The sequence below is a fragment of the Bubalus kerabau genome, chromosome 2, assembly GCF_029407905.1.
Source record: "Bubalus kerabau isolate K-KA32 ecotype Philippines breed swamp buffalo chromosome 2, PCC_UOA_SB_1v2, whole genome shotgun sequence".
NCBI lineage: Eukaryota > Metazoa > Chordata > Mammalia > Artiodactyla > Bovidae > Bubalus > Bubalus kerabau.
The window spans coordinates 106,831,317-106,847,037 of record NC_073625.1 but is presented as its reverse complement, the minus strand read 5'-3'; the positions used below and the strand labels follow the sequence as shown (position 1 = coordinate 106,847,037).

The 15,721-nt window shown below is 40.3% G+C and overlaps 1 protein-coding gene across 2 annotated transcripts in view; it reads left to right on the top strand.

The window, feature by feature from the left end:
* The window catches only part of LSAMP (limbic system associated membrane protein), a 701,079-nt gene extending 691,470 nt beyond the window's left edge, over positions 1-9,609 (top strand). The window contains exons 8-9 of one of the 2 annotated variants that reach the window (XM_055568267.1): positions 2,983-3,015; positions 8,566-9,609. In XM_055568267.1, the coding sequence (XP_055424242.1) occupies positions 2,983-3,015; positions 8,566-8,663 (131 nt within the window). In that variant the 3' untranslated portion in view covers positions 8,664-9,609. The remainder of the gene's footprint in view (positions 1-2,982; positions 3,016-8,565) is intronic. The other variant, XM_055568268.1, reaches the window with a different exon arrangement.
* The last annotated feature ends 6,112 nt before the right edge of the window (positions 9,610-15,721 follow it).

The following is a 15,721-nucleotide window of genomic DNA, read 5'->3' as shown; positions in this document are numbered from 1 at the left end:
TGAGCTACTGCTGCTGCTGTGCTCAGTCATGTCTGACTCTTGCAACCCCAAGGGCTATAACTCACCAGGCTCCTCTGTCCATGCGATTTCCCAGGCAAGAATACTGGAGTGGGTTGTCATTTCCTTCTCCAGGGGAGAAGAGATCAAACTTACATCTCTTGCGTCTTTGGCATTGGCAGGTGGATTCTTTACCACTGCACCACCTGGAACCTTGAGAGGTCCTTATAAATTCTAAAGAATGATAAACCAAAGAATTTGAGCAAAGAAAGAGGAGAACTTGTACTTTGCACAGGAGCAGAGCCAAAGTTTCCCCAGTCAATATTGAATCATATAAATGTCTCAGTGATAACCCTAGAGTTATGTAGGCTATACTTACTCAGCCCTGCTATCATAAAAATTCCAGAGGGGTATTGTGAATAATGGACAGAGTTCTGCCTGGAGAAGTGGGAGCCCTGAATTTCAGTCTCAGCTCTGCCTCTTGCTGTCTGTGTGACCTTGGGGAACTGATTAACCTGTCTGGGCCTCATTTTCCTCATATTTTGATGAGCAGTTCTCTACAGAGATTTTGCAATGTTTAAAAGCAATATGCTGATTTTAAAGAAAAGTTGTGAGAACAGGTATTATGAAAGAAAACAGGTGACAGCATGTTTAATACACAAATGAAACATTGCTGGTCAGGTGATCTGTGGATCATGCTGATCAGGTGGACACCAGCATGTTAAGTCTTAATAGAATCTGACTTCACTTCTAAGATGACAGTGACCTCAGTAACTGGCTTCTGCTAGAAGAGGAGCAGAAATCGTGCTCCAATCTTCTGAATGGACCTCCATCCTTCTGCAAATAATGGACTAGCTCGTCAAGGACAGAAGGGCAGATGCTGATGGCTTTGAGTGTCTTCAGAAGTGTACCAGCAATCATGGTATAAAAGAACCTTCACACACCCCCAGCTGCCTCACCCCACATCTGTCCTCACTTGTGGACACAGTTTGCTCTATGAACAGCCCAGCAAATGCTGAATAGTAGCCAAACATTTTCAAGACTTTGGATGCTAGGACAGTGGTGCCCTTCTTATAGCCATCATGAGTATGCTAGAAAACATCAGGCTGTTTGAGACTTCTCCTTGTGATCTCCTCAAATCATAAATGCAAAAGGAAAATCTGTGAGGGAGAGGATTCCTAGATTGCACTGAACCTCCAAAACTTTGCAGACCTGATTCTGAAGCTCGGACCCCTTTGTGCTAAATCAGAGGATAAAGATTTTAGCTACTCAGACTCTCTGTTGTTTTAACAGTGTCAGCTCCTCTGTTAGAAGGATGCCTGGCATATCTTTATTCTTCTCATATTTCAGTGATTTGGCCCGTGCTGTTTTGGTCCGTTGTGTACTCAGAGTGCCGTCATTCATTTGCTGTGCCAACAAGGGAGCAGTAACAGACACAGTTCCTGCTTCCATGGAACTCATAGCCCACTAGTGAAATAAGCACTCATCAAAACACCAGACAAATACATTTGAAATTAAAACTGAGATGAGTGTTGTGAAGGAGAACAGAGCTTATAATAGAGGGACTTCATTTTACCAAGGAGACTAAGGAAGATTTCTCTGTGGAATATGTAACTAAATTTTGACGGATGAGTGGGATTCCTAGTAGAGATATCATCAGGCCATAGCCCCACGACAAAGAAAACGGGGTACCATGGACCATCAGGAAGATTTGTGGGCTGGGACACAGGGATAATAAACATCTCCGCATGAGATGAGGCTGGAAAGGTGAAAGGGCAGAGCCATGGATGGCATGCTAAATATTTTGGTCTTTATTCTGGAAGTCATGAGAAAGCATAAGCCAGTTTAAAGCAGGATGGTGAGGTGACTGGGTTCCAAATCTGAAGCTTCTTTTTCTCTTCAGAGTCCAGGTCACTTTATGCCCTTAGTGAAAGCATGCCACTCAGGAATGCAGGGCTGTGTCCTGATCCTCACAGAGAAGAAAACCTATGTCCAGCTTCCATGGTTTGGACTCCTATATCTGATCAGTGATCCAGTTGGTCCTGAGAGTCAAAGTATCCTATGGAAATTTTTGATATTTACTTCTAAATATCGAGGAGCGCTGTGCTTTAATTGATCAAGATACTTAAGAGGGAATCCAAGCATTTTACCTATAGAAGCTCTCCCAACACTAAGAGTTATTAGTAGATTCAACAAGTATTTATTGTATACCTGCTACATGCTGGGCTCTGATCTAGGCACCAGGGTACAATGAGTGACAAGATATGCACTGTGGCTGCCTTCATGGAGGAGAGAAACTGAACAAGCAAGTAAGTAAATGTGTAACATGGTGAAAAGTAGGGATCAGGACTATTAATATTAGCAAACCAGGGTAAAATAACAGGAAGTCACAGAGGATAGTGGTTTTGAGAAGATGATGGGGGGAACCCTTCCTGACATTTCAGCAGAAATCTGAATGAAGTGACTGAGCTGGCCAGGCAGAGGTCTAGGGAGGGACATTCCAAGCAGGTGCGAGGGCAAAGGTTGTAATGTGGGAAGGGATTTAGTGTATTAGGAAAAAATGGTAGAAAGGAAAAGGAGGAAAGGTAACGGGTGTGAGTAGAGCAAAGCAGACGCAAAAGGGTAGAATGGGGTGGGGGGTGGGGAGGCAGACACAACCTCTCCTTGGCTACATTGCAGTCAAGAGTCCTTTCATCTGCCATCCTCAGAGATCTCGTACTGGTCTGCACTCATCACATGTTACATCAAGTACCTGAAGCTGCAAATTGCTTTTGCCACCTCCAACCACACATTTGTTCCAACAAAGCATTCTCTTTCCATGTACCTTTCTTTCAGTCTCTACCATCATGTGTTCCTCTGAGCGTGCTCTTTCACCTTTCCTCTCGTTCTCCTTGCAGTGGAGAGTACCAGACGACCTTTGTGCTTACTCTCAATTGATTCAGAATTTTTTACCTGTTTTTGTTTTGCTAAATGTTTCCTTTTTAGAAATTGGCACCACCGTGCACTTCAAGCAAAAAGGTATGGTTCTTATTTCTGATTCCCTTCTGTGTGTTAAAACTGAGAGTCCGCAGCAATACATTGGAGCCTTCTACACGTGATTATTCCCTATTGATAATTTGTGATAATAATTTCCATAACACATGTGCCACTATTTTTCCCAAACTGTGAACTTTCTCATTTACAAAAAGCCTCTGATCCAACAATGACCCCTCTATTGCTTTTGAGTTATTCATTTTTTAATCTCTGGAACTGAGCAAGTTATTCCCTTTCCCATTGTCCTTAAGTTCCCTTGGTTAATTCCTGCAGAGCTGCACTTCTGGAAATGTCCACTTCCCAGTGTCAGGGCTCTCAGTTGAGACAGAGAGTCCACTTCATCACCCCTCGTTGGCTGTTGAAGCAGATATATTGCTCAAGGAGATAGAGTAGGGTCTCCAAAAATGAAGAACTTGAGCATTCCCTATTCCCTCCTGCCAGAACCTTCTCCCATATCCTGGCCCTGCCACCCTATACCCAGGCTGCAGGGACATCTGGTAACTGCCTTTTTGTGCTGTCAAACTGTCTCATGTAGCTCTGTCAGCCACGTGGCACGTGATTCACACACTTTCCCCTACAAAGACAATATAGTCAGGTCAACACTTCATGACATGGACCCTAAGATTCAAACAATTACCAATTCTGATGTGTTATCTTTGCAAGACCAACAGAAATCCCTAACAGTGTCTGTTCCCATACCAGAGTCATGGAAAAATCTATGTGGCAGGCACCACCCTGCATAAATTTTCATGGCCACCCACTTGGATTGATAAGTGTCTCCTATGAAGACATCTTCTAGTCTGAGTGTCAAAGGGGCTGAGGCTACCAAGATCACTCTCAAGAGTGAAAACCTATTCTTATGGTCCTTAGACCCAACCAGGCAGTGAGCCTCAGAGACTGTGGACCAGCTTTGTTGGTTACACCCAGGAAAGGGCCAGCATCTAGTTTATGACCAGTGCTAACAAGCCCTCACAGAATGCAGCAGGGAAGACGTGACCAGAAATATGTATATAGGATCAAGATTATTTGGGACAAGAAGTATAAACTGCTGTCCTCTTCATACCTTCTTCTCTCTGCATGCCACAATTGTCCATTACATTTGAATCTTAAGTAACTGGTGTTGTTAGAACACAATGATACCACAGAGCTTTGGAGTGGAGGGGAAAATAGAGCATGCGATTTTTTTTTTTTAATTTCAAAGATCAATGAGAAAAATTCATAGTGTCACTCAAAGGAAAGTAATGGCCTAAAGTTTCAAGATTTTGCAAGTCAAAATATTTGATGTTGTTTTGATGGAAAAAGTGTGATAATTCCAACTTCATTGTGAGAATACTTCAGACTTACCCAAGACCGTCTTTATAGAAAAGGGAGATAATGCATAAAGCATTATGGAGATGGAACCCAAATTTATTTTCAAGACACACTGCTCAAAGAAAACATCAGTATACCCCCTCTTATAATTTGCTCCAGCCTGGAAATTACAGGCTCTCCTTCCCAGTGGATTCTTTCACGCAGAGGAAGCTGTACTGGCAGAAAATGATCAGCAGGTGGCACCAAAGTCAGTCTTTTTCCCTTTTAAATGTGGCTCCAGGCCACTGAGGGGGCCTCAGCCTGAGCATCTAGATAATATCTAAGAGACATTTAGTAGATTATTTTTCTCCTTTGTTTAACAATTGTTTTGCATATTGTTTATGTTTTTATTTTAGTCATTTTGTCAGTCCTTAATAATTCTAAGAAGAGTTTGAGCTTAAATTCACCTGGCCCTTCTTTTCTTGTATGGCTGAACTATGTTCTATCAGTCTTGCCCTTAATCACCAATTCCCTTGGATAAGCATTGTCCTGGCAAAGCGCCGTCCGGCCTTCACCTTGATACAGAGTCTCAACTACCTTTGGAGTTGAACACCTTGACCTGGTGTGTTGACTCAAGATTCCCACTCCCGCTGCAGCTAAATTTTGCACTTTTCATGTCAAACATTAAAAGCCTTGACCCAGTTCGCAAAACAGTGTCTTTGATCCAGAGGTATTTCATGCCATCCGGTAACACAGACTTCCAGAGTTAATAACAATAACAACAATCTTGTTGTTATTGTTGTTCAGTCGCTAAGTCACGTCTGACTCTTTGGAATGCAGCAAGCCAGGCTTCCCTGTCCTTCACTGTCTCCCAAACTTTGCTCAAACTCATGTCCATTGAGTTGGTGATGCCATACAACCATCTAATCCTCTGTTGCTACCTCTTATTAAATGTTTACTAGATAAACACACATACACATACATACATATATATAGGATGTGGCTAAATACCAAAATATGATTTTTTTCTGTTATGTGAAAAACATGTAGCAATTTTTGAATTGTGGTTCTATTTGCCCATCTATTCTTAAGACTAATTTATGTTTGCAGACTCTTGCTTTCATTATATCTGTCAGTGTATAAAAGCACTTGCTGAGTGTGGCCATCTGGTGTGGGAAATAAGATTTATCATTTGCATTTCCACAAATAAGCAGAAATTTCATAACTATGAACTAAAACATAATTAATGATTTTGCTGATGATTCTTCCCTGAAATAGCCATTAACTGAAGTAGTCTCCTATGCAGTCGTATATACATGTATCTGTAATTGTATACACACTTGTGTTGATTCCCCAACTATCACCAGTTTACCCTTGTTTTTTCAAGCCTATTTATTTACTCTCAAAATCAATTATGAAAAGAGCAAGTCATATAAGCACATCAAATAGCTATATGAGAGCACTTAATGCACTTAATAAATAATAATTGATAGAGAGGAAAATATCTTTCAGAGAGCCACAAAATATATTTCAGTTATGTAGTAACAATTCTATTAGAGATAAAATTAAAGATTATTAAGAGTCATACTAAGATTCCCCATGTATAACATAGAATAGCATGTAAGAGTAATAGCTAATTGTCAACTTTGTGTGTTAAAATAACTTTAACATGTGTCTATCATATGTGTATATGAGTATGCATATAACAAATATACTTCTCTTGGTATCTGCATATGTATGTGTACACACATTAGCAAGAATGTTATATGTGAACATGTGTATCTAGGTTCATATATGCATATATCATATTTTTCAGTGATGGCATTTTTGTTTTTTCACATATTTACTATCCTTCAAATAAAATGGTTTAAGACTAGACTTTTTAGGTTCCCCCAGGTACCACTCAACTCCAAGATGTCTGAAAGATAATCCAACCTGTCTCAGCACTAAAAATGAGATTAAGGAAATAGGCAGAATTGAGTCTGAAAACCTGTTTTCAAAGGATCCCTGGGGCAAAACAAAAATCATCCTTGCTTAACCCTGTCTGGCCTCAATTTGTGTGTAGTCTCTCTCTGTTTGGGAAGCATCACTGACACACTAATCCAGACAAACGTGCCACAGAACTCATGACATCTAAAGCCCGGAGAGAAATGAAAATGATAGGGGACTGCATTGCCATCAGGCTGGGGGCCCTGGGGAGGGGCCGTTAAGGGAGCTTAAAGGTCCCCAAAGGCCAAAAAGAATGATGTGTGTGTGGGGGGGTGTGAATTAGGAAAAACATTGACTTAATATCTAGATTCTAGTGCCTGGTCACCATTACTAATCAGGCGCTTTATGCAGAATGCATAATCTTTTTGATCCTTAATTCCTCATGTAAGGCATGAACCTGAAGGTAGCTAAAGTGTCTTATTAATATAATCCTACAGTCATTCAGAAAACTTAAAGAATTGACTGGATATTTAAATCGTTTATTCTGTGTTTCCATAGCTCAACACATAATAACACTCAAACACTCATTTTATACTGTAACTATGCTATTCAAACTTTATATATATATTATATATTAAGTAGCATTTTTAATATTCTCAATAAGACATTTCAGTTTAAAAAAAAAGATCTATTGAAAATCATTTTTTTCAAAGATAATGGATACCTTCCTGTTGCTTTGTTGGTTCTGGGCTACTGTTTTAAACAAACCCAGATTTCATTTGCCAAATGTTTGACAGGAGACTCGGGGCACCCCTTCACCACATAACCTCACTGTGCAGCAGTGACAGGCACAGACTCTAGAGTCAGTCACTGGGGGAAAGCCCAGCTCTCTGCTTACTGTGTAAACTCATGTGGTGAACTTACCCTCTCTGTGGCTCCCTTATCTCACTGGAAAGCAGGGTTCACTAGAGGACCTGCCTTGTAACATGGTTGTGTGCTTATATTTGTGAAGCATTTTTAACAGGACGTGTCGTAAGTGCTATGTAGTTGTTTCTTGGTTGTCTTTGATTGCTGTTGTTCCTATAATAGTATTTTTATTGATATGTGAAACATAGATGGGAGAATATTCTTATATTCAACATTTTCCCAGTTATTTTATATCTGACCTGGTATGTTTGTAGACAATTTTGGAAATGTTCACATGCCAGAGGATGCTTCCGTTGCACTTGCACAAGTACAAACACCCACACTCACATACACACTCATTCATACATACTGATCTCCTTAAGTGCCCTCAAAACTTTCAACTGACCCATAGTTACAGTGACACCATTTTTTCCTTTTGAATGTCATGTCTAAGCATACAGTCTTAAATCCAAAAGTCTCTGTTGTGAAAAACTGTTTTCCTCTTGTAATGAATCTAAATGAACAGAACTATACAAAAGGAGGAAATGCAACAGGCAAAGCATAGGAGGCAAGCTTAGACCTACACTCACTGCCTCAATTCTTTCTGTGTAAATACACAAATCCCTCCCCCACTCTCTTCTCCATTTGCACACCCACATCCCCCAAATTCTTCTACACTGGGAAAACTCAGGATGGCAGTGGGAAACCCACAGATAACCCCTCCAGGATGAATTCTGGGCAAGTGCAAGTCTCAGCTCTGCTCCAGTTTGGACCTGCCTGGCTAGATTTGTTTGTTTTTTTTTTTGTCATCATTAGTTTTTAGTATCAAATGAAGGGTTTGGACCAGATGACCCCCTGCTGCTGCTTAAAATCCCACCATGAGTTGACTTATTTTCTGCCTTGCAGCTAAGGTGCCACCCAGCCAAAAACGTTACTTTAAAACAATTCCTCTCCCCACTAACAAATAAATAGCCGCTGCCGCCACCACCACCCCTCCCCCGCCCCCTTGAGAAGAGAGCATCGCCCACTGGTTCCACATTTTACTGATGGAGATACTGTGGTGAATCAGCTGGAGGAGCCCGTGTCTGGCTGCTGAAGGACCCTCAGCAATGCTTGGAATCTTAATGAGTGCTGACATCCCACTGCTGTGCAGACCAGAGAGTGCAGGATAAATCTGGGTGGAGAGGAGACTGATCCAGCATCATACAAGATATCCCTAAGATACTTATAGATCAACCAGAAGGATTTAGAAAAGATGGTGAGTCCTTCTTAGACTGTATATAAGTGCCCAGACTTTGAGATGCTGGTACATGGTCCAGTCTTACCTTTGAAACAAGAAGCTGTCAGTTGTGACACAGAGTGGACCGGATGTATTAATAATGACTTACTTTTCTCTCTTTTGCACTGCAGGACCTGGGTCGGTGAGAGGAATAAATGGATCTATCAGTCTGGCCGTACCACTGTGGCTGCTGGCAGCATCTCTGCTCTGCCTTCTCAGCAAATGTTAATAGAATAAAAGTTTAAAAATAATTAAAAAAAAACACACACAAAAATGCGTCACACGGGATACAGAGCGAGAGAGAGTGAAATGGGGGGAGACTGTTTCTTTCACAACTTTGTGTGTTTATAAATGAAGGGGGAAATAAGAAAATGAAGAAGAAAATACAACATTTAAAACAATTTGAAAGTCCATCAATAAAAATTGAAGTATAATTCCAGGTGGGAAAAGTTCTACCAAGAAATGTGTATATCTAAGCAAATGTAGACTGTGTAAAGACTCCATCAATTAAGGAGATTTGATGTTATAAAAAAATGACAAGTGAAGAAGTACCAGATGGGTGTTAACCCCCCACCACACGCACACACACACACACACACACACACACACACTCTTTATCCTTCCTTCATCCTTTTTCATCTGCGGGGAAAGAAAAAAATACGGTCTTGCCTTGGTGTTTATACTACCAACATCATTTTATTCTGTTTTTTAATTTGAGCTGACGCATAGCCATTCAGACTATCAATGGAATCCATGCTGGAGTCCTACCTGACCTTTTATCTGGTTTTCCTGCTTCCACTCTCCCTCCAACTTTTAAGACCATCTCCGTGTTCGATCTGCCCCGCATCCGTGCCGGATATCTGCTCTTTATCCTCACCCCGGCAGCTTCCCTTCACTCCCACCCCTTAACCCCCACCTCCCAGCACTCGTCATGCCGCAGATGCTAGAAAGTGCCATTTTAATTCTCTCCACTGTGCGCGCGTGCTGTCTCTCTTTCTCTCTCTCTCTCTCTCTCTCTCTCTCTCTCTCTCTCTCTCTCTCTCTCTCTCTCTCTTTCTCTCACACAACGTGGGTGTACGTGTGTGGGCGTGTGCGCCTCTCTCTAAAGCATGCCGAGGGAATGGTCCACGTGTACATAGACTCATTGTGCTGTAGATACTGTCCCTCATTGTAATCTTGAGATGCGGCTGTGACGAGGTGCTGGGGGCCGTGGGAGGGGAAGGAGGCAAGGAGCAGAGCCGCTCCCCCATCCATGGCTGTCACTGGACCTCAGCGTGTATTTCAGACCAAGCTGTGCCCCACCTACGGGCAGATCCTCATCTTCCTCCCAGTCCAGTCATCAGAACCCAGTCCAGAGTCACTCAGATTATCACTGTCAATGAAAGTGCCTACTATTGATGGGGTGAGCAAACAGTAGAAAGAATCAGTGATGCGGATAAGGTGACCTAGGACAGAAGTTTCTGATTTCACTCTTGTTTCACGAGTGAGTCCGAAGGATTCATGTGCTTCCCAGCTTTTTGCAGACTTGGTCCTGCTCTGCCGCAGCAGTAGCAGGTATGGAGCAAATCCCCAGAAGTGGGAAGGTCTCCAAGGGTTAAGTCCTAGTGAAAGGATGCTGAGCCACGCGGAGATCCTTAGCAGCCCTGTTTTGCCCCCTCTCCAATCTTCAGTTAACACTGCATTTGCTCCCATGGATTTTCCTGAGCAGAGATTTTTCCATATTTCAGATAAAATACAGTGAGCCATGAGCAAGGCAAGAGAACTACAGATACCCAGGTCCCTACTCATGTGGCAGAAATACTGTGAGAGCCCCAATACAAAGCATTGTCCATAACAAAGGAGAAATCTACTCCTTGTGCTCCTTTGCAGCTCTGTCCTGGTGTTCTAGGCTAATACTTGGTTTGATTGCCCACATCATCTCCTTTCTCATCCATGGATGGTGTTCACAGCACTGCTGTTGATAGCACTCCGTCCTTATCCTGCACCAGGCCACCAGGAACAGCGCTGTATTCCATCTTTCCGACTTACTCTTGGCTTCTTGTCTCCTGAAAAAGATACAGTGGGAGATATGATATTTAAGTTTACATATACAAGAGACATCTTATTGTTAACCCTGAAATATGAGTTAGCTCTCAACCAGAACAGCTGAGAAACTTGTAATCATTTAGGCAAAAGCTATATACATACCACAAATCTTGACATCACTACCACACCAGAAGGATTTTCTTAGGAAAAGCCGTACAGAGAGAGCTCCCGGTGTGTAGATATCTTTGTCAGGAAACCAACCGTTGCTTTTACTTAGACTAATAGGCATTGGAAATGGCTCATTAGTGAGAAGACATAGGATTGTTATTGAGGTCACAGTGGAATGTATTGCAGCAGAGCCAAATATGGTACCTCACCAAGTCTTAGAACCTGGAAAATGGCTGTTATATGATGTGAAACAGGAAGCTTCATAACTGCAAATCAGAAAAGGAAGGAAGAAAGGGAAGAAAGAAGGAAGGGAGGAAGAACTAGAAAGAAAGGGAGTGAGGAAGAGAAAAAGGAAGAAAGGGAAGGAGTATAGAAGGAGAGTGAAGAGGAAGGAAGGAAAATAATAAATCTGAAATTTATCTTGATAGATTTTATTAATTGAAGACTCTTTGCAATGAGTCTTTAAAGGTAATGATCTCCTGATGAGTGGTACTTTTAATCTCTTCTAGGGGATTCTATTATTTTAAAAGCTTATCACCAGACTTCTTTTATGATTCTGCAGTTTAGACATGAAACAGAAGGACAAACTGGACTTGGGAGTGCGTAAAAGTATTTGTGGCAGATCCTGGCATAGGACCAAAATTCTTATCCAAGATGGTAGCTACTTAAACATAGAGAAGGTGAGCCTTGTTCCTAGGCAGCATCAATTTATTGACAATCAGGGATTTCTCTAACAATTTAGTCTTCTTAGTACAGGAATAAAATCTTATCATCCTTGACGATCAATATTTCCTATATTGAAGAGTCAACCACATCCTTAAGTGGAAGCTTTAGTGGAGTGCATGCTAATTTAAAGATACATAAGAAAAGAAAAGTAACAGGAGTTAATTCAGTTTAGTATCAATTTCAGGAACAGATCCCCATGGCATGTCATGGATTTTTCATCACACACCTCGATTTCTTATTGCCTCTACCCTATCCTAAGGACAAGGTCTTGGCTTTATAGAAGGAGATTCTCATTGAAAGGAATGTCTTTGCCTTGTCAGCGCCATTTGTTCCCTGAGTTTTATTAAAATGGTCCGTATATTAAACGTAATTAAACATGTATTGAATATTGTGGTGTTTGCATATATCTCTGGTAGGATCTGGGAATTTTGTCCTGTCTCCCGTTTCAGAGCAATCATTGACCCCAGAAATTTCATAGGTTTGAGGATGTTTTTGAGCAATGTGAAAAATGGAAGAGAACATAGTTTGGAAAAGGGTCAGGTAAAAGGTAGAAGCCAGATTACTGACATGGACATAATAAGTTTAAACATGGGACTTCTTGGAATTTAGTTCATCACAATGTGATAACTTTCTTCAAGACTTTTGTCCGTTGGTAATCAAAGCATGAAATCCTGCAATGAAAAGAATCAACTGGCTGGAAACAATATACTGAGAGGAGTGAAATACATCAATTAATCTGAATGGCTAACACATTTAATATCCTTTGTATGCAAACTGAAACTCCACTCTTCATAAAATAAAATCCTGAGACCTGACTTACAGTTAACCAAAGCAGAAATGACCTTGATGATGGGTCCTTCCCGAAGAATGAAAACTATCCTAGGTTTTACAACTGCAAAATTCTTTCCTCTGTGCAGTTGTTCATCAGAAGGTTTTGCCCTATTGGAGGAACAGTCTTACTAGTTTGGGCACAAAACGTCCCTCTGCCCTGAAAGAACTAAGGCTTAGGGATAGGTCTTTGCTTTTTCTAATGGGAAGAATTGTCCCACTGACCTTTGCCTTCTCTTCCAAGTCAGACATCACCTTTGCCCTGGGCATTTTTTTTTTTTACTACGTCTTCAGACAATTTGGGCTATCCATAGAGACCTTGTAAAAGTACTCGTGATTTTCATGTTATTGGAGGACAGAAACAAAAATCTGTTTCTCCTCCAAAAATGGACTTACCTCCTTTGCACACAAAAACTAAACTCCTCAGCATGAAAATATTTCTCAGTTGTTACCTACTGAGTTATTAGCTTCTTAACTGTTCCAGAATCATAGGTTCCATCCCCAGGTTGGTTGTGGTTTGAATGTGTCTATTGGCTTGCATCCCAGAATTCCCCATTTTGTTTTTTGAAGGTCTTAAATTATTTGTGGAAATATATATATATGTGTATGTATTTTTTTTAAACCTTATCTTTACAGATGCTATATTTGCAATATTGTATGTATTATAAACCAAATCTAGAATAATGATTTAAACTTAAAAGGAAGAAAAGTATTGAATTTGGTTTTAAAAAAGAGCTATACTTCATTTTGAAAGACGTGGAGCCCCATTTTTCCACACTGTAATGATTTGTTTGAAAGGAATTTGCTTATGGATCATGTTCCATGGGAATAACCATCACCTTATTTTAGCTCTTCGACTTCATAAACTTTCAACCTGTATTTAGCCTTGATTTCTAATAAGTATCATTTTTATAGATATATAAGTGCAATGCTGTTATCCGACCTACAAAACAATTAATATTTTGAAGACAAATATTAAATATACCACAGAAACAGCGAAGACCCTGAGTTAAGAAATGTAAATCCAATTTAGGAAGTCTCCTTCTTTCTTAAATGTTTAAAATATTTCTTCTCTAGTGCATTTGCTCTAGTGGAGTAAATTTTCTATAGCAATTGGCATAATATCTGTAAATGTCTCACTAAATGCAAAATGAAGTTTACATTTATGTGCATACAGTGGAAGAGAAGTAAACCGTTCTTGTTCGCAGCTATGTTGTTAAATGTGGCCAAGTGATAGGCAAGGAAGACTTTATCTTCACCCAGCAATCACAGCAACCAGTGCACAACTAACCCGCTGACAAGCTAGCTGGTGTTAACGTCAGGTGTTGGTTTAACATTTACACCAGCGTAAATGTTTATGGATATTATGGAAAATTTATTTTAAAACCTTGATTTCCTTTCAGCGCATTTACATTCTGTGTGCTGATTAATAAATTAGGCACCAATCATGTGTAAATCAATGTAAATCGGTAGTTTATGTACATAATATAAACTATGTAAACTTCATTTTTCATGCAATGCCCAAGTTCAGCTGAACATATGAATCTGAAAGGAAAAAAAATCAAATAAAAATAAATAAAAACCAAAGCCTGTCACAGGTCAGAATGGGATGAAAGATGACTAATGGCCCAAACATAAGATTGTCTCAGCAAAAGGAAGCAGAGCCACAGAACTGTTATAGGCTCGCATCCTGCTCTGTTCCCAAGAGGTCACCTCTATGTTCCTTCAGGACCTCTTAGGACTTAGGAAGTCAGGACTTCCGTCCAACACCTACCACAGCTGTCCCACCTGACCCCAGAGCAAGGGAAATGAAGAGACAGGGACGACTGAGTCCGAAGGGCTCATGTGTCTGTTACATCAACTGTCAAGTGTTGTTGTTGTTGTTGCTTCTTACTTACAACCTAAAGTCTCATTTCAATAGCTCCACGGAAAGTAAGTCACCTATATCTTGATGAGCACAGTATTACTCAGTCTTTATTTTCCATTCAACAGAAACATTGGGATAGTTTCTTCGTCATCTCAATCCTAAGAAATTAAGGGATATTGAAAAATGTTATGTCTTTGAGAAATATCTTGCTAAATCACTCTAGGAAAGAATTGCTCTTGCTTAATCTGGTGGATCTATTACCTATATTTCTATACTGACTATAGCAAATGAGGACAGAATCATTTTCATTGGGAGTATCTCTCTCAGCATGTTCTCTTGAAGTCTTTTTGAAGTGTCTGATGTGTTTAATAGAATGACATATATATGTCTTCTGTGATCAGCACAGCTGGTACATAAGGAGTCATCAAAGAGATCTCTTCAGGGATCACATGAATTTTTTGCAAAGACTGTTATCGAAAGGAATTTGGGTCAAATTAATATTATGCTTAAAGTATACTCCTCTACCCAAGACAAATGACAACTTTATAAAGCAAAGTAGGTGGAAAGTGGATTGGGAGTCAGGAGAAATGAGTTCTAGCCCCAGGTCTGGCCTATAAGCAAGTCATATGACCTTTGGCAAATTAGTTAAACTTTCTGAGTTTTGGTTTTCTCATCCTGAAAGTGAGAAATTCGAATGATTTCTCTAAAACCTCTGCCATCTCCAAACTCTCTGATTCTGAATAAGAAGTGAATCTTCATGTAGCACTGTGCCCAGCTTGTCATTCTAAGCAGCTATTTGTTGTTTCTGGTTTGATCTCTTTGATCTAGTTTGATCTTCACTTCTTGGAACCATCCTTCCATCATCTCCATGTCAAAAGCCAAAACTTTCTAGAATACAGGGTCCCTGGACTGGTTCTATAATTCTCTCCTAATCAAAATTTCTTAGTAACATAGAGAAGGGACGCATTCAAATTATACCGATGGCGTTGAGAGAGCTGGAGTTGTTTCTTTAATTGAAATGTTATAAAATCTAACTGTTGGACTATATTCTAATAATCTTTCATAGGGAGAAAATAGCCAGACTAGGTATTGGTCACAGAACTAGTGAGGAAGTTGTTCATGTGAAGGGAAAGGAAACATCAATCTTCTCCTCCTGGGCCAAGTGCCTCGTGATAGTAAATGGTTGTCCTTGAAACCTCTTTGCTTGTTCAGGTGGCCATAAGCAAGTGATCCCAGGTAGGTTCAAAAGTCTGTTCTAGGAGAAATGAGCAAGATAATATATTTTGTTTTGGAAGAAACATCTCATGGCATAAGTTTCTCTAAATTTGACTTATAGGCTATGTAGTCAAGTAAATGGATGGAGAGAAAACAAACCTCACGTTCACAAAATACAAGTCAGTACAATTTTAAAGAAACAAGTTGAAAACAAGACAAAAATAAACACATTTTAGCAGGTTACAGAGCTGAATGTAATAGGAGTTGTGAAGGTCAAAATCAAATGTACAAGTTAAATACTCCAAGCAGAGGGTAAATAGGATGGTTTCTCAGGTGGTTGATGAGGAATTACTATCATGCACCTTGTTCTGGACAGCCTGAGCACAGGTGCACTTGTCTTGACCCATCAAAGTATAGACCCACACTATCCTGGATGCTCAATTTAGCATCTGTCCAAT